Source organism: Cariama cristata, unplaced genomic scaffold (assembly GCF_000690535.1).
Source record: "Cariama cristata isolate BGI_N322 unplaced genomic scaffold, ASM69053v1 scaffold25500, whole genome shotgun sequence".
Classification (NCBI taxonomy): domain Eukaryota; kingdom Metazoa; phylum Chordata; class Aves; order Cariamiformes; family Cariamidae; genus Cariama; species Cariama cristata.
The window spans coordinates 1-26,060 of record NW_009595632.1 but is presented as its reverse complement, the minus strand read 5'-3'; the positions used below and the strand labels follow the sequence as shown (position 1 = coordinate 26,060).

General features: G+C 37.9%; 1 protein-coding gene across 1 annotated transcript in view; it reads right to left on the bottom strand.

The window, feature by feature from the left end:
- Nucleotides 1–24,265, bottom strand: part of MRPL3 (mitochondrial ribosomal protein L3) — a gene marked incomplete at its 5' end in the record, with an annotated part of 29,645 nt that extends 5,380 nt beyond the window's left edge. Inside the window, 8 exons of the mRNA XM_009702854.1 lie at nt 3,494–3,571; nt 4,615–4,692; nt 6,653–6,761; nt 15,447–15,507; nt 17,341–17,440; nt 22,017–22,115; nt 22,959–23,050; nt 24,079–24,265. Coding sequence (XP_009701156.1) covers nt 3,494–3,571; nt 4,615–4,692; nt 6,653–6,761; nt 15,447–15,507; nt 17,341–17,440; nt 22,017–22,115; nt 22,959–23,050; nt 24,079–24,265 — 804 coding nt within the window. The remainder of the gene's footprint in view (nt 1–3,493; nt 3,572–4,614; nt 4,693–6,652; nt 6,762–15,446; nt 15,508–17,340; nt 17,441–22,016; nt 22,116–22,958; nt 23,051–24,078) is intronic.
- Between the last annotated feature and the right edge of the window lie 1,795 nt (nt 24,266–26,060).

The window sequence follows — 26,060 nt, the reverse complement described above, 5'->3', positions numbered from 1 at the left end:
AAAAATACATAACATACAAAATAAATATATGCTTTAAGGTGCACTGTGGTTTTAATGGTTACCAAGCAACACAGAGTGGGTATGGAACACAAATGCCTTCCTCTTAGAGACACACAAACAGAAAAGTATTACGTGATATTCCACTTCCTGAGCTCAAAGACAGATGGATCCAAATCCCCTAGACATTAGTCCTACTCAGTTAAAAGCAGGTATTTAGTGGAATGAACAGTAATGATGAATGCTAATATCCCATAATTTCTCTCCCCAACTAGAGATCCAAACAAACATACAACAATGTACAAAAAGTCAAAGTCTACGTGCAAAGAAGAAAATACCCTGGAAGAGAGGCATAAGAGACAAGCTAAAAACACCACAGATGACTGCAAGATTAAATGGAGAAAGAAAAACCAGAAATTACAGAACACATGCCAAATAGTATTGCTTTGCATGTTTTTTTTAATTAAAGCTTTCTCTACTCTTCAGAGACGTATTTGAAAATACAACGGAAAAAACTTAATTACTACATGTAATTCATATGGCATATGGAGGAAAAAAAAAAAAACACAGAATGGATTCACCGGCTTCAGGAACTGTAATGAACTGTTGCTGACTACATACTCCCTCCAATCACCAAATGTGTGAGCGGAAGCAATTTTTAAAAATCTATTTCTTAATAGTAATAATACCCTCTACTGTGCCTTCATCTCAAACAGTGTTATTTATTACTAAAAAGCCATGAAAATCTGTGTCTGGAGGACTTTGGCCAAGATCTTTCAAATATTGTATTATGTTAATCACGGAGCTCTAAAGGACAAAATCTTGCATTCTTCCCATAGATCCTCAACCCTCATTAATGGAATTAGCTGCAACACTGAAACGTGTATGCCAAAATGCATACTTGAAGATATTTGGACTTCTAAATTGCAGGTAACTGCGACTTGAAACATTTTCAAATACAGGCAACTTACAAATACAAATAATACAGATTCTGTATCTTGTGGGCATCGTACACGGATTAGTAAAGGAGTCAGACAAGTGCCTTGTGCCCCTTAGTTAATATTGATGGGTTAAGTTTACTTGAAAAAAAAACAATGGAGCCATTTTAACTTTCGGTCTTAGGATAAAGTTCCAATCAACATCCATGGCAAGTGAACTGAACAGAAATCATTCCTGGACATGGCAAGCACTTAAATGGTATGCAGCAGACTGCCATGGGAATCAAAGTCCCTTATCCTCTTCACATCACAGATGTCAGCACGGTTGTTTCACTGCATACGCTCAGATGGCTCGGTCCAGCAGTCTCCTGTTAACAAGGCTGTTGACTGTGGCAGTACTGCTGCCTCCAGGATCTTTTTAAGCTAACAGCAGGACTGCTTTCAGAACAAAAACCAGTAAACCCAAGGTGTTAAGGGGGATGTTTTCCAACTTAGGCAAAAGTAATGTCTGAGTAAAGGAAATGAGAAGGTGGAAGAAAAAGATAGAAGTAACCCAAGCATGAGAGAAAGCACTTAACAATTCCAGTAGGTTCTTCTCCAAGCGAAAGCATGCAGTGTCTGATTAGCAAGGGGACATCGATTTGTTTAAATGAGACCTTCATGGTATACATAAGAATGTGTGGTACTGACACACACAGCTTTGCTTTTAAAAACAGTTTATATTATGGGTGTTTAACAAATGTTCATTTTCTTAACTCACTTAAAACCAGAAATCAAAATATGAACTTACTGAATCTAGTTAGATAAAAGTTATGAGCTGGTAGAAATCAGTACTGTACTCAGAACCTCAATGGCTTCACAAAATGTGGTATCCTTGCAGACAAGACATCTGAGATGCATACATGCAGTTGCCACTGAACCATGCAAGTGTGGATTTTAACAGCATGACTAGGAGTACAAGATGCACAACCTTTTGCAACAATTAGCTCTTAAGAGTACCATTAAGATCAAAGAATAAAGTCTGGGCATCAAACGTTACTCATTTTTTCAGCTACATTATGTTGCTTGTATACATAAGTTATCATTTAAAAAAAACCATCCTACAACAAATTCACACTTAATTAAACCTCAGACTAGCATATAGCAACCAGGTTCATGGCTCAGGGTTAGAAAAAATACTTAAAACACAGTTGAAGAAAAGGTCATTCAGTACAACATATAGATGAAAAGCCAGTCAAACTATAGTCTTAATTCTATGTCATTGATGTCATGTCCAGTAATTCTGCAGAAGTTATCCTGAAAACTACTTCTCCTGGACAACTGTTAACTGATTTTCACTATCCTGGGAGAGAAATGTGTAATATATTCTCCAGGCTTGGGCTGGACATTACAATCAAAGCAGTTTAGAGATCCCTCACTCAGAAAAAAAGGCCTTATTTCCACTGAGAGAAACACAATAATAAACTTCATTTTTCTGTGTGTAAAATACCTATTTGAAAGCTAGGGTTGCTTTACTTAATGCCCAGTAACTGTGGAGTTCTGCTCCACAACTAGGAAATACATAACAGAAAATGGATGCCCATAGTAAAATGACAAGACCGTAATAAATTAGTTGAAAACACCTGAACTTGATGAACTCTGTAACTTTTCAAGAACTGGATCATTTAAATCCCTGCAATACTTCTGAGGATTTTAAACTATATGTCAGATATATAGGTATATGTACAACAAAATCTTTATAAACATTCATAATAAAGATGTTTGATACCCTGTACTCTATTAAGTCAGAAACAATTTCCTCCAAGTAACTTGTGCTTGCAGATGTGTAGAATATACCTAATCAGAAAGAAGTTTGTTTTGAAAATAATCCTTAAAAAGTACTTTTCTTGCTCTGATGTGGATTATTTATAAGAAAACATATTAGACTCTTCATTGTTTCAGTTTTTCATAGACAACCCTGATACAATCTCCATAAAATTTGAAACTAATTCCACAGAATGCCACAGAAAATAACACTGACACATTTATACTGATTGCAAAGGGAACTCATATCATTACCGTGAACTCCAGCTGCCTCCTCCTCTACCTCAACTGCTCCTTGGAAAGGTAAACCACTACTGTGTACGGAAATGCTTTGAATAACCTTTAAAGTAGTGCTTGCTGCGTGTTTCTGTTCATGAATACTGCCCTTAAATAATATTCCGGAAATCCCACCACCATTCTATTGACTCAGGTTATTGTTAGAAGGGGATGGACCGAGCCCTGAGACACTTACCAGGGTTACAGAGACTGTGTTTGTTCATCATATGCTACATGGGAGCACAACCCCAGTGCAAGGCTAAAAACAAGCCGTTTAGAGTAAGTGGTGACCCACTGCCCCTATTAATCACTCTCTCTCTTTTACAGAACTGGTCCTACTGCCCTTTAATTTAATAGTACAGGATGGGACTCTGAAGAAACTAAGATTGCATTCAACCAATGTTTTTCATTTTGTAAGAAGAGAATTGCAGAGAGCTTAGGAGTCAGCAATACCAGTAAGTTGAAACTAGCAAACATACCTTCACCAGACAATTTGTGTGACCTGGAACAGATCCATTTACATAAATAATGTCATGTTTTGTGTTGATCCTCCACACCTAGGAGACAGAAAAAAAAAGCCAGACACTGAGCTCGTTTTAGAGACTATTCCCAGTTTTACAAACACTAGTCCAGCAAAGAACAAACTGATTAACTGGAGGTGGTACTCTGGCAAAGAAGAATGTTCTGCACAGGCCTAAACTTGCCACAAAATTCAGTCACACGCTACTCTTGAGTGCACAGCTTTCTAATGCAGGAGTCTATTAAACAGTTTTAAAGGGCTTGCGATCAGGCTGTATTTGGTAAGGCAGCTCTTTGTTAGCGTTAACACCAACCAAAGTTCTCAAGTCTCTTTTCCCTCTAACAGCAAAAGCCGTTGAAAAACATCACACCTGACAAATTAAAACAAATATGCTCATGAAATTGTTACTGCGACTGTTTATTAATTTCTGAATTCTGTGAGGTGCTCAACTGAGCACACATGTTTTCTGTTACAAAAAATTAGTTTTAGTTAGCCGAGAGCAGCAGCAGCACACTTTTTTCCAAACTAGAGGCTAATACGCTTTTTGTGCAAAGAGCAGAGGTTGCCTTCTGAGACAGACAATAGTAGCTGTAATAGCCCAGGAACTGATGCACCTATGTACACACCAGAATCCGGACAGGAATGATAATCCCCTTTTTGCACATGAAAGTGAAGGACCATGATAAAGTTAGGACTTCAAACGACTCAGACTTGGGTTGGGTTTGAACAAGTGAAATAGGCATGAAAACATTAGCCGAAGGTCACCAAAAGCCTGATTGTCTTCCCACTTCAAAGGCATAAGTCAATGGACACAGTGAAAAACATATCAGATGTGGAAGTATCACCTGAAATCCCAGTGCCCAGGGTACACATATGCAAAGGGAGTTCAGATAAATTATCTGTAACCCACAAGATGACAGGAGCACATGTTTGCTGCTCTTGTCTTTCCAGCTTTACTTCAAGATGCTCCTGTCTGGATTGTGACAGAAACGACAGTACACCATGACAAGGCTACATGGCTAAGTCCACTGGTTGGCAATGCAACCACCTTACATACATTCTAGTATACTCAGAACTCACCTTTAATCCAAAAGATGTTCTATAGATGTTACCCATTTTACCAGGCATTTTCTTTCCACGATAAACTTTGGCAGCTTTCTAGAAAAAAACAGGGCAAAAAAATCAAGTAACTGCCAGAGGTACACTTACAAACTCAAGAGGAGCACCAAAGAAAATACGCTGGTATTTCCAAAGTTGAAAATATCTAATATTGAAAATATCTAATATTGATTAGCATTTCAAATACCTCCTGCCGGAGGTTATATATTACTCTACATGTTACCTGAAATACTTCACCTCAATCATAAAATTGCTATAAATATCGTTATATCAACAAAGGAATTCTAGCTTTGCTTAATACTTAATGTGTACAGATTCAGAGCAAAATCTTGCACTCATCCCATACTTCCACTTCATGAAAATTAAGAAAAGGTTTTTTTCCCCTAAAACCCCTGCCAACACAAGACTCTCACCTACATCACAGACTGTAGCAACCAGAGACTTGCCTAAACTCCCTGTGGATGCTACCACAAAGCTCCGGAGCAGTCCTGTCCTGGAAGGCTGCCAAAATGAAGATAAACTGTAGCTTCTCACCTCTCCCTAATCCATGAGTTTTATCCTGATGTAAAATGGATTTTTTAAAGCATGTACTTTTGAGAATAAAATTTTTAATTGCATTCGCTACTATTGCTTCGTTTCTGTAACCCATTTTTGTTTGGCTGGGTATAACCTGGAGAACAAAGGTGGAAAAGAAAAGGCACGAATAATTGCAATAATTTTCAGTTCTACAGCATTATCAAGGGATTTGCCTCAGTTTCCTGCGCCACTCTGTTATTCGTTAATAATGTTTATTTAACTTGAGTGAAAAATCATGATTTCAGGAAATCCGCTGCAATGAAGTTCTAGTGACAGGATTTTGTACTGAACGATGCAGGACTACAAAAAATATCTGAGGTGGTCAACACTAGACCGGAAAATAAAAATTGAGACGTTGTTTTTCCCCTATTGCATCCTTTCACCTTCCTTCCTTTCCATCATACCTATTTCCAATACTATTTCCCATTCTATATACTTTGTGAAATTATATCCAGCATTGCTGCTTAGGAAGTTCTAATTTAAGGAAAAGTAAAGAGGGGTTCTTTTGTAATGATGAATATCCTCTGCTAGAATAGTGTTGTATGTTCAAATATTTACAGTCTTCAGAGAAAACAGTGGCAGCTGTAGAATTCATTTTCCAGCTGAAATGAAGGACTATAGATCAGTACTGTATGTTTTTACAGTCTCAATTACTCTAACCTCATAGCCTGGTGCCTTCTTGCTTTTACTATTCTCTCGAGCATTATTAATCCTTTTTTCATTTTTATTTTAATTTCTCTAAGAAAATTACACACAATTCAGGTTCATTATTGTGACTCAGTCGGTCTTAATTCTGTATAACGAAGTTAGTTTGCAAAAATCCCTCTTAGTTCAGCCTAAATATTGTGTAACCTTTATACGGACAAAGTTTTAACTGGATCTGTACCAAAGAGCTTTTAAATTAATATTATTTATAGTTTGAAACTTAAAAATATTACTCTGTACTCTGATTAAAAATGCTCAGAAGCCAACAAACTATTTTGGGAATCAAAGAGTTCATTAAGCAGCTATACAAGCCAGGCAAGGGGATAAAAGCAACTAAGGTTCCAAAGAATAGTACAATATCTGCAGTACAAAATAATGGGTAAATCCTTTCCAATCTATAAAAGCCGTGATGAAAGACTCTTCGAATTCTCTCTGAAGCACTAAGGCTATTTCTCTGAGCGATACTGTAAAATACCCCAATTTGCTCAGTTAAAATATGTTTGCTCACTTACCAGCATTATAGAATATTCATAAATTGAGGCATAAAAGAACAGCTATCTGCATTGCTCATTATACAGGTTTCTGAACTTTGAAACAGCTGGGATTCTCTGCTACCACAGAGTAGCTGGTAACAGCTAGCTATTGTAAAATTGTTCATTTTTAGTAAGCAGTTTTAAAAATACCGAAGAATGTTTAAACAGGAAATAAGAAGCCTCACATTCGTAGATATAGCTCCAGGACGTCTGTGAGTTTTCGTCTGGCCATGGCTCGCAGGCTGACCTTTAAATCCCCACCTTTTCATGACACCTTGAAATCCTTTACCAATTCTGAAAAGAAAAATAATTAAGAAACAAATCTGGGTTGGTCAGACTTCACGTTTCTAGCAATAACCAATAATTTCAGTCAGGCTCATAATATTTTTACCTTTAGCAAAGCTCAGCAGACAGAAGAATATATTTTAAAAAAAAAAGAAAATTCTGTATTTCATACCATAAACATATTCTACTGCAATACTTCAAGGTCACTTTACAGAATGAGAATCACTAGAAGAGAGTCAAATAGGCAAAAAGACTAACATAAAATGTTCCTTGTTGCGATGGTCCTCAAAACATGGTAGCATAATGAAGCCTTCACCAAGTGGACACCAGAACAAACAAAAAAAACAACCAAAAAACCCAAATAAAAAGCAACTGTATAACAACACATACCAAAACTTAAATGACAGGCCCTAAGCGTCAAGAGAGGAAAGAGATGGCTGCTTGGACTAGCATAAAAATAAACCAAGGAACATTTCTTTTCCAAACTAGACTCATCTCTTGTAAACAAACAGTTTCATGTGTAGTGAAAACACTTAACTCTTTTGATCTGTACTCATCTGACAAATAAGGTCTAAAACAGAGTAACAAATAAAACATATTTTCAGAGTCCATGCCTTAATCTTTGAGGCACATGACAGTATTACTGGCTTTGGAGTTCTCCATTTACTGCAGGGACAGACTCAATAGGAAAAACTGCCTCACTACTACACAAAAAAAAGCAAATTAAAGTGTGTGTTTAAACTGGCATTGTCTGTTTCCAAAAGGAAAAGTCTGACCACGGGGTTTATGGCTGCACTGATTATTTAATTAATTTAACAAGACGATCCTTTTCTTCCAATTCACAGAAATCCTTTCTCTGCTAATGCATTTTGCAATGTCATGGTCCTACTAGTTCAAGCATTACAACCTTCCAGCCAAACACAGAAAAATAAAACTGGGTATGAGCATGCACACATCACGCTGTACGTATGGATTACATTTTGCTGACTCCCCTAATCAGAAAAGCACTACCATTAAAAACTACAGAAAAATATACAAATGCGGAAAACACCAACATTCACAAAAACTGGATTAATTTCTCTTTCCACTTGAATAATTCTCCTCTGATTGCTGGCCTAGTTGCCTAGAGCAAGTCAAACTACAGTCAAAACCAGCCACAAATGGAAAGACTCTCTGAAGCCACAGAACCGTAAGAAAACAAGACGTGTGCAACCACAGTGTCCGTCACTTGGTTTTCCCCTTCCCTGTTCAGAACCTAGCAGTCAATTCCAATTAAATTTGGCACAGAAGACAAACATGTAATTTTCTGAAATCAGTATTATTGGTTAGAAAGTCCTGAATTTTTTTTGCTCCTTTCCTACAACTAACCAAGGAAATGCTATAGTATAATTAAAGTAGTGATATGCTCCTTCGGCTTGCCAGCTGGAGGTGCAAGTGGTTGCCACCAGCAAAGGACTCCTTCCAGGGCAGCAGACGGTGGTGCAACATGGGGCTATGGAGAAGTTCAGGGCCATGAGAGGGAGCTGCAGGCATCTGCAGGAGAGAGGGAGGACCTGGGTCACCTGGGATCAGGAACACAAGACAGAAATCTAAAGGATGCAAGGCTTTGTTCCACCAGTTTCTCATGAATCAGCCTATTTTAAAAGCTTGCAGTAACGAACAGCGAAAGTTGTAAAAAACAGGTTTGAAAAATACTCATGCTTTAACAGAGGCTCAAAATTTGTCTTTTTCTATGTTGGCAGAATGCTAGGGGACTAATAACTCTGAAATACATAGCAGAAACTAAGCTATAGGAAAACTCACGTCTGTTCTGCCAAAATGCTAATTTTTTCTTTGAAATTCTCTATTATTGGCCATGTTTTCCAAGTAGACTACTTCTGGCATCTCTAGCTGGAAGACAGAATTGGCAAACTCTCCAAACCCAACTGGAAGCGGGTTGCCTAACAACAGCTGTGCAGTTACCAGAGCGAGCAGACCAGAGGCATGATTCATTCTTTAGCTGCAGAAATGTACTTGCAATTCAGAGAAAACCATACAACCACCGAAAACGAGCATTTCAAAAGAAAACAGTGCTGTCAGCTTTAACACAGAAGCATAAACCCCTGATGTCATGAAGCCACTGCAATATTTCATTCAGACTGCTCATTTTTAGACATTAACAATTTAGAATACAATACATGTACAGTTAATAAAATATAGAAATACAAGAACTAGTTAATACTTGTAAGAGATGCACTGGAAAAAAATATTCACTTCATCAAATGCTATAAGATATCTTCAAAAAAAAGCGATTATATCAAAAGATAGACTTGCTAGTGTTTAATGGAGCTTTCCAATTACACATGTATTTTCTGTGAACAAAGACTCAGACTTTAAAATACCAAAGCCTGTAGGAAATTTATAGAAAGTATGGCCAGACTGAAAAAGAGCACTCAGGTAAACCTGAAAATTCTCATCTGAAATATGAAAACAAATCTCAAACATCTGAAATATTCTGGCTAAAGTCAAGGAAAGATATCTCAATACTGAAATTAGAGTATTTCATAATGTATAATGCTTTACTATCTACCATAGTTCTTTCATCATATTAGTTCAATAATGTTTTAGAATAGTTTCATTTTTTATTTGTGAAAAACTGATAGAAGGTCTCTGAATTACCTACAAATACACTTTATCTTATGACATTTTGAATATTAATCTTCTATTCAACATAATGCAGTCACCATCATGATTGAAAATAAAAACAAGTTTTTATGAATTAAATAAGAAGCAGGTATAGTTTTATTTAATTTTGGAGTTTTTGATTTTTTTAAAAGAACAAACAATGTGTAATGTTCTTTAAACACACGTCAAGATTAAAAACAATTACACAGTGTATATTTCTTCCTAGACTCATGCTCCATCTGAAATAAAGCTGGAACCAGAATAAAAACTACAGAATTACATAAATCAAACGTAAAGTTTAAAATAATCTAACAACTACTAACATCGGTTTAAATCAAATTTAGAAAGGAGGACTTTTCAGCTAGGCACTCAGTAGCTCAGCCAATATACCTCCATCATTCTAGAACAACAGTGTTTTTCCAGCCTAAGTCCACCTTAATGTGACTGTGATCTGTTCGCAGACAAGTGGTGGAATTCTCTATCATATAAAAAAAAATAAAAAAATTTGCCATGACTCAAAATTTATCTGTATTTCTAATCAAAGATTTTATATTCTTCCAATTGTATGAAATGCAAAGTGCTTTTGAAACTAATATTCATCTTATATAAACAAGGAAGAGAACGTAAGATGCATGCTGTTCAAGAAATACTACGGAAAATCAGAGAAGGATTTCTACAGTTTACAATTCTTAATTTTTTTTTAATTCTGCCAAAAAATTAACAAATATATGTAAGAATATATTCTTGTTGACTTCTGAACAGATGCCAGATGTCAGCTATTAGTATTAATTAATTTCAAATTATTGAATTGTCCTCTTCGCCCTTCTTAAAAATTACTAGGTGTAAATGCATTCAGTAAGTATCACCCATAAAATACAAGAAAAATAATTACTGAAACTAAACCTAAACCAGTATTTTGCAAAAGTGAATGAAACAGAAAAATCCCCCAAAAGAATACTGGATCTTTTATTACTTAAAAAGTCTCATGAGTTCATTTCCAACAAATACTTCATAACATTAACACAGTGGGAGCTAGCCAAATAATATAGAGTTATCACATATGCAATACACACTATTTTATGTGTACGACATATATGCTATTTTTAGTACACTATATACACTATCCCATGTAATTTCACATTAGCCAACATATGTATAACAGATACCAACCAAACACACACCTCTCCTGGAGTTACTTCTCTTATGAGGACCTGCATCACAATTCCATTTAAGAATGCATCAAAAGAATCCCTGATTTCCCCCCCAAAGTCCTAACTACTGACATCCCACTACATCTTGTTCATTAAAATCTGTGAAATCTTTAAAAAGAAACACAATACAATTCTAATGTAGAACAAACTCAAATATGCATAAGAGGAGGTATAACTCCAAAATCTCTTAATAGGCACAGTACTGACAACTTGATGTTTTTTCAAAATACCTGAAGGTTTGTCCACATGGGATCTTCATCCAGAACCATGTATTAATTAAACAGAATTACTATCTAGATCCCACTCTGAAAGAATCAAGTTGTGTGCAGTATCTGAGATACAATACTCAATAACCTACACTGAACGTTTGCCATCCTACTTACACGGTTGTGATTTCTGGCTAAGACATCTTCTACCTATTGTCTTGGCTTGAATCAAGGACTATATAGAATGCTACTGTTGTCGGAACAAAAATACACCATATCTGAACAAAAAAACTTGCACAATACCTAACTTTACTAGACTTCATATGTATAATGCCACTGGTTTTCAACACATGGAATTCAGTCACTTACTTTACTTAGCTTCACTGAAGCATTATTACCTGAGTCCCAGAAAGGAATTATAGGCAGCAATGATGATACGCAAAACTAAGACACACAAGTGTTAAATGAAAGGAAAATAATCTTTCTGTAGAATTAAAAATAGAGTTTAGTTACACACACTTGTTCTAGTCTCACCTGCAAGAAAGCAGCTGTTCAGGTCAACCACCTAATTTTATATAAAACCTCGTTTTCCAGGTTTGATACAAACAAAATGCCAGTACCTAATGAGCCAACTTTCATTTAGAAAGCTACTGGAATGAAGCACTCTAATTAAGCAACAATTTAGTTTGCTGCTAACTCTTCAAACTTAGGTAATTTAAAAGAATTATTTAGATGCTGTAGAGGAAAAGGATTCCAACTACTTAGTCAAATAATTTCAAACAATTGTAGCACACACTTTCAGGCTCAGATTACATCGTTAACCTAGCAAAGCTTAACTAAACCATGAACACACCAGAATCACCACGTAACTCTAGCACATTTCAAGCAAAACTACTCTTGGCTTTTTCTTTGGACCAACAAAATTTCTGATGTTCCAAAGGTTTCCTGAAACGTTCATGAAACAGGTGGTGAAGTGGCAGAAAAAGGCAGTACAACACAACTCCATTACCATACAGCACAGGGCCACCACCGTATGGCACGGTCCCACCTTTCCCCATCCCCATGTTTTGGTCATCTTTGTACTAGTGTAAAAGCTCACTCCACCGATCGGCACGCTGAGGCATGCAACTGATCCAGCTGAACGCTAATGCAGTGAAGGACGCAAGTATCTCACACTGATCTTTCCTTCACGCAACTCAGGAAGGCAGCACTGGCGACAGAGGAGTCGATGGGAACGCTGTGGGAATGAGCATCACCTCCCCTTCGGGCAGCAGTTTCTACTATGCTAGTAGTAGGTCACACCTCACCTTAAAGAGGTCACAGAAGAAACATTTCTGGACAGTGCTAGATACCTTAGCCCAAAGCATGTCAGGGCTAAAACAGACCATCAGGCCACAGGAATTCTGAAGTTTACTGCTGTCCCAAGAAGTGTACTAAGCCTTTACACGGTTTCGAGACATACCTCTGAAGCACTGAGGTCCTGTCATTAAAGACTGCTATAAAACTTAAGGATTGAGCTTTGAAATTGCTGCAAATAAGTACTAAGGAAAAAAATTCAGCACTAAGGATTGACAGCTCGCAGATGCCCTGCCTACTGTCAGCGCTCTAAAAGCTACTTATACTGTGCTGAACAAATTACAAGACTTCAAGTAACAGCAAACTGCACACATCTTCAACTCAACCTTCTCGCTTCTGTGGAAGTGTTTTTCTTCAGAGAGCTGTAAATGAATCAAAACATTTCTAAAGACTTCAACATAAACATTTGCAAGGAAAGTTTAAAAGCAGACAGACATAAAAAACCACGCTACACGTTGGTAACCAAATCAGATGCTAACCAAGACTTCTGAAAGGTAGTGCAAGTACTTTGTTCAAGCTACAATAACTAAGAAAAGCTTGCTCATTTTTAAGGAGCATATTTTTGATTTCCATCTTGGCAGAAGGAAGCATACAAAAGGACACCTTGCTCATCTGAATCATTAACAGTTGGTAAAAAATTTAAACATCCATTATATTCCACTATATTATCTCCTCATTGAGGTGACACTAGTTTTCTTTCTTTCCTTTTTAAAGGAATAATTAGAATTAATCATGCTTTTAACAACAGCACTGCTATCTTCATCCATACGATTTCAAACATTGCACACTTCAGCGTTTCCTCCAGTGAAACAAAATTACTGACAGTCTTTAAAAGGTAAAGTACATGTTCACATAAAAATATCTCTAAAAACTTCACTAGCAGTGACAGCAAGTTTTTAGGAATTACTGTCTTTTAAGGCCATAATGGTTTGAATCAGGGAGACGGAAGTGGTGGGAGGAAGGAGAGGAAGTCAAACTGTACTCCCTACTGTGATCTAGCCCTATGTCCTTAAATACCTTTTCAGTACGCCCCTATAGCTTACGATCTCTCATGTGCCTACCTCACTTCTGGAAATGGGACTTTGCAGTGACGTACAAAGGCTCATGTCAGCCTCTGGACTGAACCTCCCCAGGTTCCCTCTGCTCAGCGGGGAGATGCTGGCTCCTCTTGAGGAGGTTCAGAACACGTCTAACACGAAGTACGTTCTTGTTTTTCTCTCACAGTGCAGCCCAAATGCGGTAGCTCAATGCTATAATCATTCCCAAGACAACTTACTTTGCCCTTCACTGAAACATTTCTTGGATATTTTGGTGACATTGCGAAATCTGTACTTACAGGTATAGTAACTAAGAATGATGGATACAGTATTCTGAAAAATAATGAAAAACCAAAGCCCACCCAAGTATGAGACAAAGCAACACTGGATGAAATTGCACAGAATAAAGTAAAAGACCCAAAGAAAAACTGAAATGTAGTAAAATAATTTAATTCTTGCCCAACAGTGAACTGAATATGATAAATGCAGCATTCCAGAAAAGTGGAAAGTAAGAAGAAAGAAACATTAAAAGTAGAAATCATAATGTGAGCAAGTCACAGAAAAAGGTTAAAAAAATCCCAGATATAGAAAGACTGGAATGATTAGAGAATTATATTGACAGAAAACCCACGATAAAAAAAATATCTGATCTTTCTCTTTAGATGAAGAATTTTTTCTTCACCTGCATAGTAGGATTACATGTAATATGCTACCAAAATCAGCAGTACAAACAAAAAGGTAATTTCTGAAATAGGATCACACAAATATCTGGAGAAAACAGATTAGAAATACTGAATTAAAAAACATGATGGATTCACTGAACACAACCAAGAACCCAGTCTATTTTTAACTTGCTAGTATTTTCAAATATATATAGCATGATATAACTCAATGCCTTGTGGCTGCTTGCTGGAATCTTTTACACTGCCAAAAAAACCCTTTCCTAGTTCTTGAAACACTTCTAGAAAAACAAAGCTTTTCTGCATGAACAAAGTGTGACACTTAGTCTATATGGAATGACTGTATTCCTAATAACACTGTGCTCTGCTTTGCAAACAAGCTCTTGTCTCTTATAGGCTGTTCACAGAATGCAATTTAGAAGCAGAATGAATAATATACCAGATCTAAGTATTACATAAGGAAGTCTGACTCAGAAAAATACTAATTTCAGTCAACTTCTCGACCTCCTTTTCTCAATTGGGTGCCCTCACAGGTGTAGTCAGGTGTAGCTATATTAGAACCGACTACTCAGCTGTACTGATATGGTTGGTTTCCCCATATATACAAAGGCCTGTGAATAGTATTAAGATATTTGTAAGTATTACACATATGTGAGACAATTACAACTGATGATATTTCAACAAGGCCAGTTGTGTATTATTTCCATTACACACAAAAAAAAACATCAAATGGAAAACATTACCTTTGTATCACAACACAACAAAAATACACTTCACTGAAATATGGAAATCAGAGTTCTCAGTTCTCTCGGGCAGTGGAAATCATGGATGTAACAGAAGAGGGATTGCTAGTCTTTGCTGCAAGGTGCCAGCTTGTCTTTTGACACCCTCTACCACTTGAGCTCTAATTTAGCATTTGCAGTGGTCTGAGAGAAAATCATTCCTCCTACGTTAAAGATCATTAGCCATTGCTGGCAAGGAGATGAGATGCAATATGAGAGAAAACAAAAAAAGGAATTTGACAGCTCTGTTGTCCTGCTAAATGCATTCACTATCTTTTTGCTTTTCTTTCAGTCCAAACGATACATCTCTCTTCACATCTCTTCACCAAATCAAAATTAGGCAGTCGTTCTGGGAACTGATGCCTTTCAGCATTTATTCCCCACTTCTACATACCACAGATGCTGCACTAGAGACCTCTTTGCCCGTGCTAAGCTTGAGCACCTCTTTCTCAAGCTGTTTGTCAAGCCCTTCCATGCTAATCATGTATGTGCAACAGACAACAGATGCAGAACCACAGCCCTAACAGTATTACTTGTTTACCTACTGTGTTCAAAATCAAAAGTAAGCCCCAGCAAAGAAAGACAGATTGATATTTTTGACCCAATTGCTGAATGGACTTCTATTTCCAGCCACTACCCTTTCAATTGTATTTCAGCTTCTGTAAGCCATGAGTTCAAGCCAAAGTAGAGGGGAAAAAAAAAATTCAACCAATCTATTTGAAAGATGAACTGTACATGCTAAATCATTAGGAACCTACGTTTTTGCAGTAACATCCACGAACTGCCCTGGGCGGAAGTGAGCAGCATACAAAGGAGTACCTTCAAAAGAAGAGGAGAGATCATGTTCAACTAAGTGCTGAAATCCTCAAACCACTATCCAGTCATTACCATCCAGGGTAAATTACAGTCACAGGAACAGAAACAAATCTTTGGTTTTATTCACATATTATTTTTTGTTCTTTATAAACCTCACTGACTAAAATAGATGCTTTGTAGTTACTAGTTTAGCACATTTCTCAGCTCCTAGCCCAATTTCAGATGAGTAGGAAGGAAGGGTCAGGGCTTTACTCACATACATTGCACTTCAGACACCAAAAGAGATAAAGCCCAAAATGCTTAATTAGTTAAGTCTCACAACAAACAAACTTGGCAAGAAAACAGAACATGCTCCATTTATAACCACTAGCACGTCACAAGGTGTTTTGTTTTTTTTTTAAAAAAAAACCAAAACCCAAAATGCTTCCTATAAAAAATGGGGTTAAGAATAAAAAAAAAAAAAAAAATGTAAAAGTTATGCAATGCTTCCTCTTTGTTAAGACACAGTGTTTCCAAACTAAAGACTGTGGCAGAAGCACAGCTTCATCCACCGGGGAATTACATATACACTAGCCTTTAGTAGAAGTAGTGACATCACTCACCTGACTGCAATTACACTCATTCCCCTAAGTGCTTGCAGTATCAAAGTTTTAATTTTAATTAAAGATTAATTTTGTCTTCAGCAATTTTTTTCAGCCAAGTGCAATATTCTTTTATTAGAAGCTTTAAAAAAAATAAAATTGATAACTTAGTTCATTATAAATGAACTTTAATCTGAAGATCCATTCAGCTGCATCTTTACCAGAGTTTCCAGCTTGTTTTAAGTCAATTAGAGAAAATGAAATTTTAATTGCTTCATGTCCACACCCATTTTCATGCTGTTTTCAACTCTGTATGAATGCAAACTGAAATGATGTAAACCTCTTAAGTCTCAAGCATAAAAACCCTCATATTATTTCTTGTTATATGATCCATACACACCTGGGATAAGATGCCTGTCAACTGACAGAAAATCATGTACATGAAGGATGTTATGTAGAAAATACACACAATGCAAAATCAGTTTATTGAAAACTTGCAATTCTGCTTTATCTTAAGCTTTTGTTTCCATTTATCAGTCCAGACATCCTCTTCACATCAGATTTGATCTTTATCAGTTACTACACTGTCTTAAAAAGGTCTTGCAAAAACCTTCTCTAATGGCAAATAAAGATGTAATACATTAGAATTTCCTACCCTACGTAATTCTTGGAAAAACACTTCTAACTGTCAAAAAGCACAAGATGAAAGCAACCTAAATACACTAGCTAATAAAACTTTAAAAACATTGAATTTTACATTAAATCTCCAAACCTCTAATACCGATTTTTAGTGAGAACGTTTGTTATAATGTGTTTTACTTTGCAAGCTGCCAGAAAAAACGCCAGATACGACAGCCAATCAGCTGTACTTCCGAACGCAGCAAGAAGAAACAAATCTCAAACTGCTATTTTAGGCTCCTGAGAAACATCACCACAAAATTCTCACTGCCCCTCTCACAGAACTTCCTGTAAATGCATTCATATTTATTCCCAACAAGTGAGTCAAGGTTACAGACATTTATTTCTTAACTCAATGTTCATATTAGTTATTGACGTTTCATCACCTAGAAAGTAAAGCCCATTTTCTAGTTTTCCCTAAGAAAAAAGTTTGTTTGTGCTCAATGACAAAGAAGTAAGAATTCAGCAACTTCCATACAAACCAAAACTGAAATATATGTCATAACTTGGTTTAGGTCTGCAAGCGGCAGACATTAAATGATTACGCATATAACATTCAGTAGCTCAAAAAGATTACCTGGTTTAATTATGGCATCATCTGTTACATTAAATGTTGTAACTTTCTGCTTCCGTGGTACTCCAGCTTCTTTAAAAATTTCCATTGCAGACTCTGATTTCTGTAACAAAGAGCAGCCATGAAAAAGTGATCTTAAAATACCCAAGGATCAACCTAGCTCCGAAAGTGATTACGGACTGTCAACACCACTCAGAGAAACAGATACACCATACCACACTTTTATCTTGAGACTAGCATTTTAAGTCTATACAAAACGAATTTACAACTCTTGTGCCTGCATTTTATTTTCTGTCAACTAGTTACCCTACAGCTACATCATATAAACAAGAGATATATGAAGATTTCTAAGATCAGAAAAGGGAAACAAATCGTTTAGAATGTACATAAAATATATTAATACTTTCTCATGAGTTTCAAAGAGTTTTGCAGTAATTTAAAAGTATTTTTGCTTTTTCAAAGCTTCTAATGACCAAGTTCCACACCACCATAAATATAATTGATTTAATTAACAAAACAATAGAAATAAAGCCTGGTCATGTAGAAACTTCCAGAAATGCTTAACTTCCTACAGAAGAGATTCCAGAGTCTCTGGACAAAAAAAGAAAAATGAGGAACAACACGTTTATTGATTTGTGTATTTTTTTAAGATGTACCAAGTACACTCAGTGTCAAACTACTGCTGGCTTACTAAAGAAGGGCCCTTCTTTTTAGAGGAGTCTGACAAAGTTAAAAGTACTTAAAATTGTTCTCAGCAGTTTTAAAAAGACAACTCACAGAATAACTGACCGCTGAGATAACACCAAGCCATGGAAACAGTGATGCAGGAAAACTGTGGCCAAAGGAAAAAAGCAACGCAGCTGGTTTTTCTTCAAATGAATTCTCCTAGAAACCAATTTAAGCATCTGACAATCCTGTCACACTTGGAAAGTCACATCTCTGAGGTTCACTTCTCAAAAGCTCTGTGCAGTTCTCTCTCTCTCAAAAATATTTTTCTGTATTTTAAGACAAAATAACCTGAATATCTTTAAAATCATTACTTAGTTTATTTTGAAAATCTGTATGTTGCCCTTCATTTTGTTTTTAAAAATCTTTAAAAGTGCTAGGGGAACAGAGGAAGTTTTGTGAAGAATGAGGGAGCAAGATGATGAAGACCTCTGACTGAACATGAGCCGGCAGTGTGCCCAGGTGGCCAAGGCGGCCAACAACATCTTGGCCTGTATCAGAAACAGTGTGGCCAGCAGGACTAGGGAAGTGATCATCCCTTTGTACTCTGCGCTGGTGAGGCCGCACCTTGAATACTGTGTCCAGTTTTGGGCCCCTCACTATAAGAAGGACATTGAGCTGCTGGAGCGTGTTCAGAGGAGGGCAACAAGGCTGGTGAAGGGCCTGGAGAAAAAGCCTTACGAGGAGCAGCTGAGGGAGCTGGGGTTGTTTAGTCTGGAGAAGAGGAAGTTGAGGGGAGACCTGATCGCCCTCTACAACTCCCTGAAAGGAGGTTGTAGCCAGGCTGGGGTTGGGCTCTTCTCCCCGATAATTAGCGATACGACGAGAGAAAACGGTCTCAAGTTGCGCCAGGGGAGGTTCAGGCTCGACATCAGAAAGAACTTCTTCACTGTAAGAGTTGTTAGGCATTGGAACGGGCTCCCCAGGGAGGTGGTGGAGTCATCGTCCCTGGAGATGTTCAAAAAACGTTTAGATGTGGCACTTCAAGACATGGTTTAGTGGACAGGGTGGCATCAGGTATACGGTTGGACTTGATGATCTTTGAGGTCTCTTCCAACCATAATGATTCTATGATTCTATGACTTAGACACAAACCTGAAATTTTAACTTTATGAATCTGTCCTTATTTGAGGAGAAAGTGTGGATACAAAGTCTTCCAGATTTAGAAGGTTTTTTTGAGTGATTTGTTAGCTTGAATTCATAGTACAAAAACACTTCAAATGACTTTTTTTTTTTTAAAAAAAAAAAGGTATCAACTAAAACCAAAACCTCCCTAAGACCACAAAAATTTGAGGCAGCAATGGAAGACAATTGTATTAAACTGCAGTACCACATGTAAAAATTCAAAATAAAGAAACCCCCTTCTACAAAATGCCTGCATATCAATCCTTTATTTACATTGCTATGTAAAACCGCTGCCTGAGATGACAGCAAGGGGAGCTCTGTGCTCAGCACGGGTGCCTGGAAAGAGCTACCGCACCTGAAGAAAAGCAGCGAAGTCAAAGGGTAAAAATCACTTACAGCTCAAGAGTCCTACTATAGTCTTGTACTGTTCGACAAGTTTTCTTCAAACAGTCAAGTCAGAGAGATATATTTCTACAAACAAAACACTGCAGACTTTACAAAGCCTTTCTAAAAAGTGATACTGAAGAACACTGAATGAATTCTCAGATGTTCTTATTTTTACAGAGACCAACAGAATCTTCCAGTATTATAGGAAAATTATCAATATGCCCTCACTTAAGGGAAGCATATAAAATATTTTTGACAAAAAAATTGTTAGAACACCGACAGAACTGTACTTTTAGGAATAATTTTGCATTTAAAAAACCACAAAAAAAATCTGCTCACTTGCAATAGACTGATATACATAAAGGTAAAATGGAAAAAAAAAGAATCTTGCTAAAAATGCAATACCCCTTATCATTTTTAAAGCAATTTCACACTCAAAAGAAATACATGAAACTCTTTGTTAGTAAAATTATTGAGGGAATCATTAGATTGAATTAATGAAAAATCAGTAGCTGTGAGGAATCTGAGGAAGACAGATGTTCCTATAAGAATTAACAGAAGATAAACTGCTTATGCTAATACAATACAGTATCATTCAGCTCGCTTTTAATTCTCACTTTCAGACACTTCAGAGAGAAAAGAAACACATAAAAAGACTGATAAACACCAGAGAGCAATGATTCAAACCTGCAGCTAAACCACAGAAAGACATCATTTGTTAGTACCTTAACAAGTACAATTGTTCAGAAGCAGAATGCCAAATTCTTTCTTACAAAATTATCTAGTTTATATAATGATGACGATAAAAACAACAACAACAGTAATAATAGAGAGCTCAGTCTCAGGGCAGGTCCTTACCACAGATTGGTCTAAGGATATTTAATTAATTTCTTTATTAAAATGAGTCTAAGTTCAACCAATCAAATTAATAGGAGCTAACTTGGAAAAAGTTCTGTCCAAGACAGACTTTAACATAACTCAAACTACTCAAAAAATCCTTGAGTTGACTTTTTAGGTAGTTTGGCTTTGAAGAAATTTTCTTAGTTCACAAGAGCTATTTAAATAGAAATGTTCTATATATCTCCTTGCTTCTTGCACATTTTTACTCTGACAACATATTGAATCACTGATACCATCACCTTTATGAAAAGATCAACTGTAAGGAGTCTAATGTGCATAATACAACTTGAAAATTATTATTCACGTGACTCTTGCATGTCTTAAACCAAGGTAACAGGAAACAAAAAACACCGCCGTAATTTCTCCCAGAAAAATGTCACACCTGGTAAGTGGAAAAGGACTAAAGTGACAGTATAGACACCTGAAAAGTACAAGCAATGATGGTGAAACATGGCACAAACCCACAGAATGAAAGAAAGATACCTTAAAATATAAGCCGCTCAAAATCAATAGAATATACTACAAAAGCCAACAGATTTATCAAATGAAAAAACGTCCTCTTCCCTCACGTTCACTAAAGCAAAAACAAGTACACAGGTTCATTTTGAGGCTCCAGGACAACCTCCTGTTTGAAAAAGGGAAATATATGTCCTCAAAAAGCCACAATCACCAACTGAGATAATCTGCTTAGTAATCACGAGTCCTACTTTTTCTTTCTTGCCTAAATCAAACAAATGAGTGTCAGGATACTGCAAGAAGTGAAAAGCAGTATTTCATAGAAATAATGGATCATAGAAACTGCAATCCTTTGAGGGAAAGCCTTGCTCCTGCCTTGATCTATAATTCAATTTTCCTCCTCAGGAATGACAGCTCTGCCAGATAACCTTAGCCATTGAAGGTGTCTGGGAAGTCTGCATCAGGCAACTGGGGTATCTAAACAAGTGAGTGATTTTGATATGTTGTTGATGAGCTATAATTATCAAGTTATCATCCTGAAAATTTAAGTCTTCAACTTATTCACCAGTAAAACTATATGCAAATTAAACAACCTCAACAGACCTGGGGAAAAATTACAACTAAAGCTAATAAAACAGTATGGAAGAGTAAGCTAGAGAACAAACTCTTCTAAACAACCGATGAAGCTGGATAAGTTGACAACAGGCCACTAAAGCGCATATTTTGCAGTCCTTATCTCGTACTGCATCTCCACACACACGGTGAACACACATGTTTCTACACAGCTAACGTCCCTTCAGACCTTTTCGACAGCCTGGGACACTGCACATCAAAGCGACTTCCTAAATCCACAGCTTTCCTAGAGAATCAAGAGGCAAAACTTTCAAAAAGTTCTTCTTGCTATTCTCTTAACCAAGAATTGACACTAGCCTTAAGGAAATAAGCAAGGGTGAATGTGACAAAAGATCAGTTCCAAGGCATGCATGTCTGCCAATTAATCTTTTAGAGAAGTCTACCTACACTATTTTTGTACTGTACAACAAAAACAACTATTCTAACAAAATCATGCAAAGTGGTTCACTTACGTAAAAAGGAGATGAGTTTTTGCCTCCAACAAGTAGTTTAGATGTTTTTGCACCTGACTCTTCCTTTGAAATGTATCTTAAAACATGGCAATCTTGCACCTTAAGAAAAGAAGAATAGTGTTTGAGTATAAGCAGATGCATATGCTTTGAGACCACAGTAAGAGATTATCAAAACAAGCAAAACAAAGCCTGTCTCTGTTTTTATTTGTATCTACACATAAACAAGAGATACAGCCTACAAGTAGGAGAGTGTGTTAACTTTTTACCATAGACATTCTTTTTCCAATCAATTAAAAGCTTATCTTAGAAAAAAATACTAGTAGAATGCAAACCACACTTTCATAAATGCCCTAGGAATCGAATAAATTCTTATAGTCATCTTTGGCCTGCAAGATCTGCAAAATCCCTACTGTACGCAGTGGCAAAGCATATAATAAGAGCCCACATTTTAGACGCCTGCTCCTTTGCCCTGTAAACGTGTTGTCCTTCACAGCCCTGGTTCATCACACGGCAGCAAAGCGGTCAGCGAACAGTTTCATCACAGTAGTGGCTGCCAGAGAATACAAAGAAGCAGCTTCAGGGCTACAAAGATTCAGAAACCAAAGTGAACCTAATCCCAAAGTACCTGCAGGTGGCAAAATAAAAAAAGTGAAACGGGGTAGTTAACCCCAGCTCTGTGTTGCCTCCCATCTTCCCTCACCTAGGTAATACTACGCACAGTTCTGCTGCACTTGAACAGCTGAGGCAGAAGGCAGACCCCTCCCAGAAAGTTCAGGATATAAACAGAATAGGCATGGGGTCCTACACAGGGTTGAAAGAAATCTTTCCTTTCTTTAGGGACTTCCTACTCTGTACAACTGATAAGTTTCACTTTTGCCTGAAACTTCTGGTTAACAACCTGAATACAGTATAGGAGATGAAATTCATGATGATTTATTTCACCTTAAGCAGTGTGACAGCATGTTTTTTTCCTGACTTGGTCCATATTGGCATCATTCCCAGTTTTACTGCAACAACACCAACTCTGATGGAATCTGTAGATCAAAACAGAACACAGATGCAACTCTGCACTTCATATTTGAAAGAGCCCACCTCATAACCTGCAAAGTCCCATCAACTATGATGTTTCCTAAGGACTTGAAGAAGGAGAGAAAACATCACTGAATCCCTATGGGTAGGCTGGGAATAACCTGTTCATTGTCTTTAATCCAACTAGCAGTAAAGTCCTCCCTGTTCCAGCTGGTTTTGATGGAACATGCAAACTACCTCCCCATTAGATTAGAACAATCAATACTTCAGGCTTTTTTTTTTTTTGGAAAACAGAACACCCATATAGAATATTACAGCCAAACTAACTATTGAAAAGTTTACTGTAGGAGGTTCTTCCCACCCTGACCCGTGCATATGTTTGTCACTGTAACTGTACAGCAAAGGCAACCTGTCAAGTCTGGCTTCTGACAGTCCATGGTGTGAAAAACAGAACACTTAAGATGAAGAATAAATGCTTTAAAGTTTGGAAAATGCTCTTTGTTCCAGCTTCCACTGTCACACCTGAGGATCTTCTCATGGATTCGGAGGCTGTCAGGTTGTTGTTTGCTGTCAAACAATGTGACCCTTCTGAAGGTTCAAAATCTTTATATTGTGTTCTAGTCCATAAGACTTTGGAATCACTGAATACAAGTGGAATGTATAATACACTACACTTTTTCTTCAGAGTCCAGCAATATTTATAAGAACATTTTCAAGTTCACATACTTTATACTCTAGGGAGTCTTTTTTGATGAATGTTTAGTTTATTATCTTGTCATTGTGCAGCACTGGGACTAGCCAAGTGCTGATCTGGACTAAAACCGAAGTTCTTACACCCTGCAATATTTTAAATGCTTTTTAGAGAACTAAATGTATTGCGTTTACTTTCTTACTAGGAGATGTATTGGATGACTGAAGTAAAAGCAAAAAGGAGAATACTTTACAAGACACAGTGCTGACGTTACTGAATGCAACAACACAACAACAGTAATTTCAGCATGAGTTTGGTATTTCAGAAGAAATACTTTCTCACCTGGTTTCCACTCATTCAGTGGCCATGGCTCATCTTTCAGAGGGCACAGCTTGCTGGCTGTCTGAGCTTTGTATTCCTCCGCAGTTACCTTCTTGAGGAACTGGACATTCTCTTCAGAAAGATGCTCATGCCACCACGTTGTACTGTTAATGTGTCTGACTGCAAAGCCCAGCTGCACCCTTTCCAATGGTGGGGAAAAGTTTTAAGTGTCTTATCAGTTCAAATAATGTCTCATAACACGCATGTTCGTAACGTAATACATAGTACATATCATTACATTCATGGCAGCACACAGCCATAAAGACCGAAGTTATACTGGCAAGCTATTCAACCACCCTCACTCAAACTGGTTACCCTTGAGCAACACCACCTAATTATTTGTCATGCTCTCATCTAACTTTTAAAGTATTCTAAAATACACCAGAGGGGAGCAAGGAACAACAAATCAAACAACAGCTCGTTCTATGACAAAAATAAGCTAGATAGCAGTGGGTGGTGGTCACTTTAACTTCAGCAAGGCTTTCAACAGAGTCTCCCATGGCATCCTTCTATCCAAGCTGGGATGTTATGACATGGACAGGTGGGGTATCAGATGGGCAAAAACCTGGCTGGATCATCACGCTAAGAGTTGCAGTTAATGGTTTGCACTCTACCAGAAGGTCAGTTACAAGAAGAGTTCTTCAAGAGTCTATTCAGGGACTTGTCCTATTTAGTATCTTTATCAGGGACCTGTAAGAGGGGATGAGTGCACCCTTCTTAAGTTTGCGAATAAAACTGAACTGAGCAGTTGATAATGTTCAAGGGCATCCCTCTGCCAGTCAGAGGGACAAGCCAACAAGGAACCTGATTAAATTCATAAAGGAGAAATGCACAGTTCCACACGTGGGATTGAATAACCTCTTGCAAGGGTACAGGCCCCGACTTCAGCAGAGCTGCTCCCCAGTCAGGCAAAGGACCCAGGAGTCCTGGGGGGGCAAAAAGGTAAAAAAGGAGCCAGCAGGCTCCTGGCAGCAACGAAGACTTAACAGCAGCCTGGGCTGTATCAACAGAAGCATGGTCAGGAGATCAAGGGAAGCAGTTATCATCCTTTCCTCATCACTCCAAGTAGACCACATCTGCAATACTAAATCCAGTTTTGGGTTCCCAGTACAACAGGGATGTTTATAAATGAGCAGGTCCAGCAGTGGTGCACGAAATACAGGGCTGGAGCATTTGCCCTACGAGGAGGATTGAAGTAACTGGGCTTGTCTGGAGAAGAGGAGAAGGCTTAAGGGGGACCCGATAGCAGCTTTCTAATACCTATGAGAAGGCATAAACTGAAACAGGGAGTTCTAATTTGACATAGGAAAAAAAATGTTCAGCCTGTGAACAGTCAAACACTGGAACTGGGGCCCAGAGAGACTGTGAAGCCTCTGTCCTTGGAGGCTCTCAAGGCCCAACCAGACAAAGCCCTGAATAACCTGGTCTGACCTCAGAGCTGGCCACCCCGTGAGCAGGAGGTTAGACTAGAAAGCTCCCCTTCCAGCCCCAACAACTCTCCGATTTTACACGCGCTGCTAAACAGCTCACTGTACTACCATAATTTTTTTTCTGAGAACTAAGAAGAACTTGAACGTTTCTCAATCCCCTGTAAGTACAATGAAACAGAGTATTTAACAATACAGTTAGCAAATGCACATGGCCGGCTGTAAGAGCAGGCCAAGGTGACTCAAACCACAGTAGGTCACGTTGCTCACTATGAAACGAAGGTGCTTGGGTCGCAAATACGCGGGTCCTCTCGTCACTCCCACTCGGCCCGGGGCCACTGCTCAGGCCTGAGTGCCTCAGCAGCCAACCGGGGCCCTGCCACCTCCGCACCGGCGGGCTTTCCGGGCGCTGCCCACAGCCTACACCCACAGACGCCTCCGAACGGTGGAGCCCAGAGACGCCGCCGAGGGGAAGGGGCCGCCGAGGCGTCCCTCACCTCGGGGCTGCGACAGGGG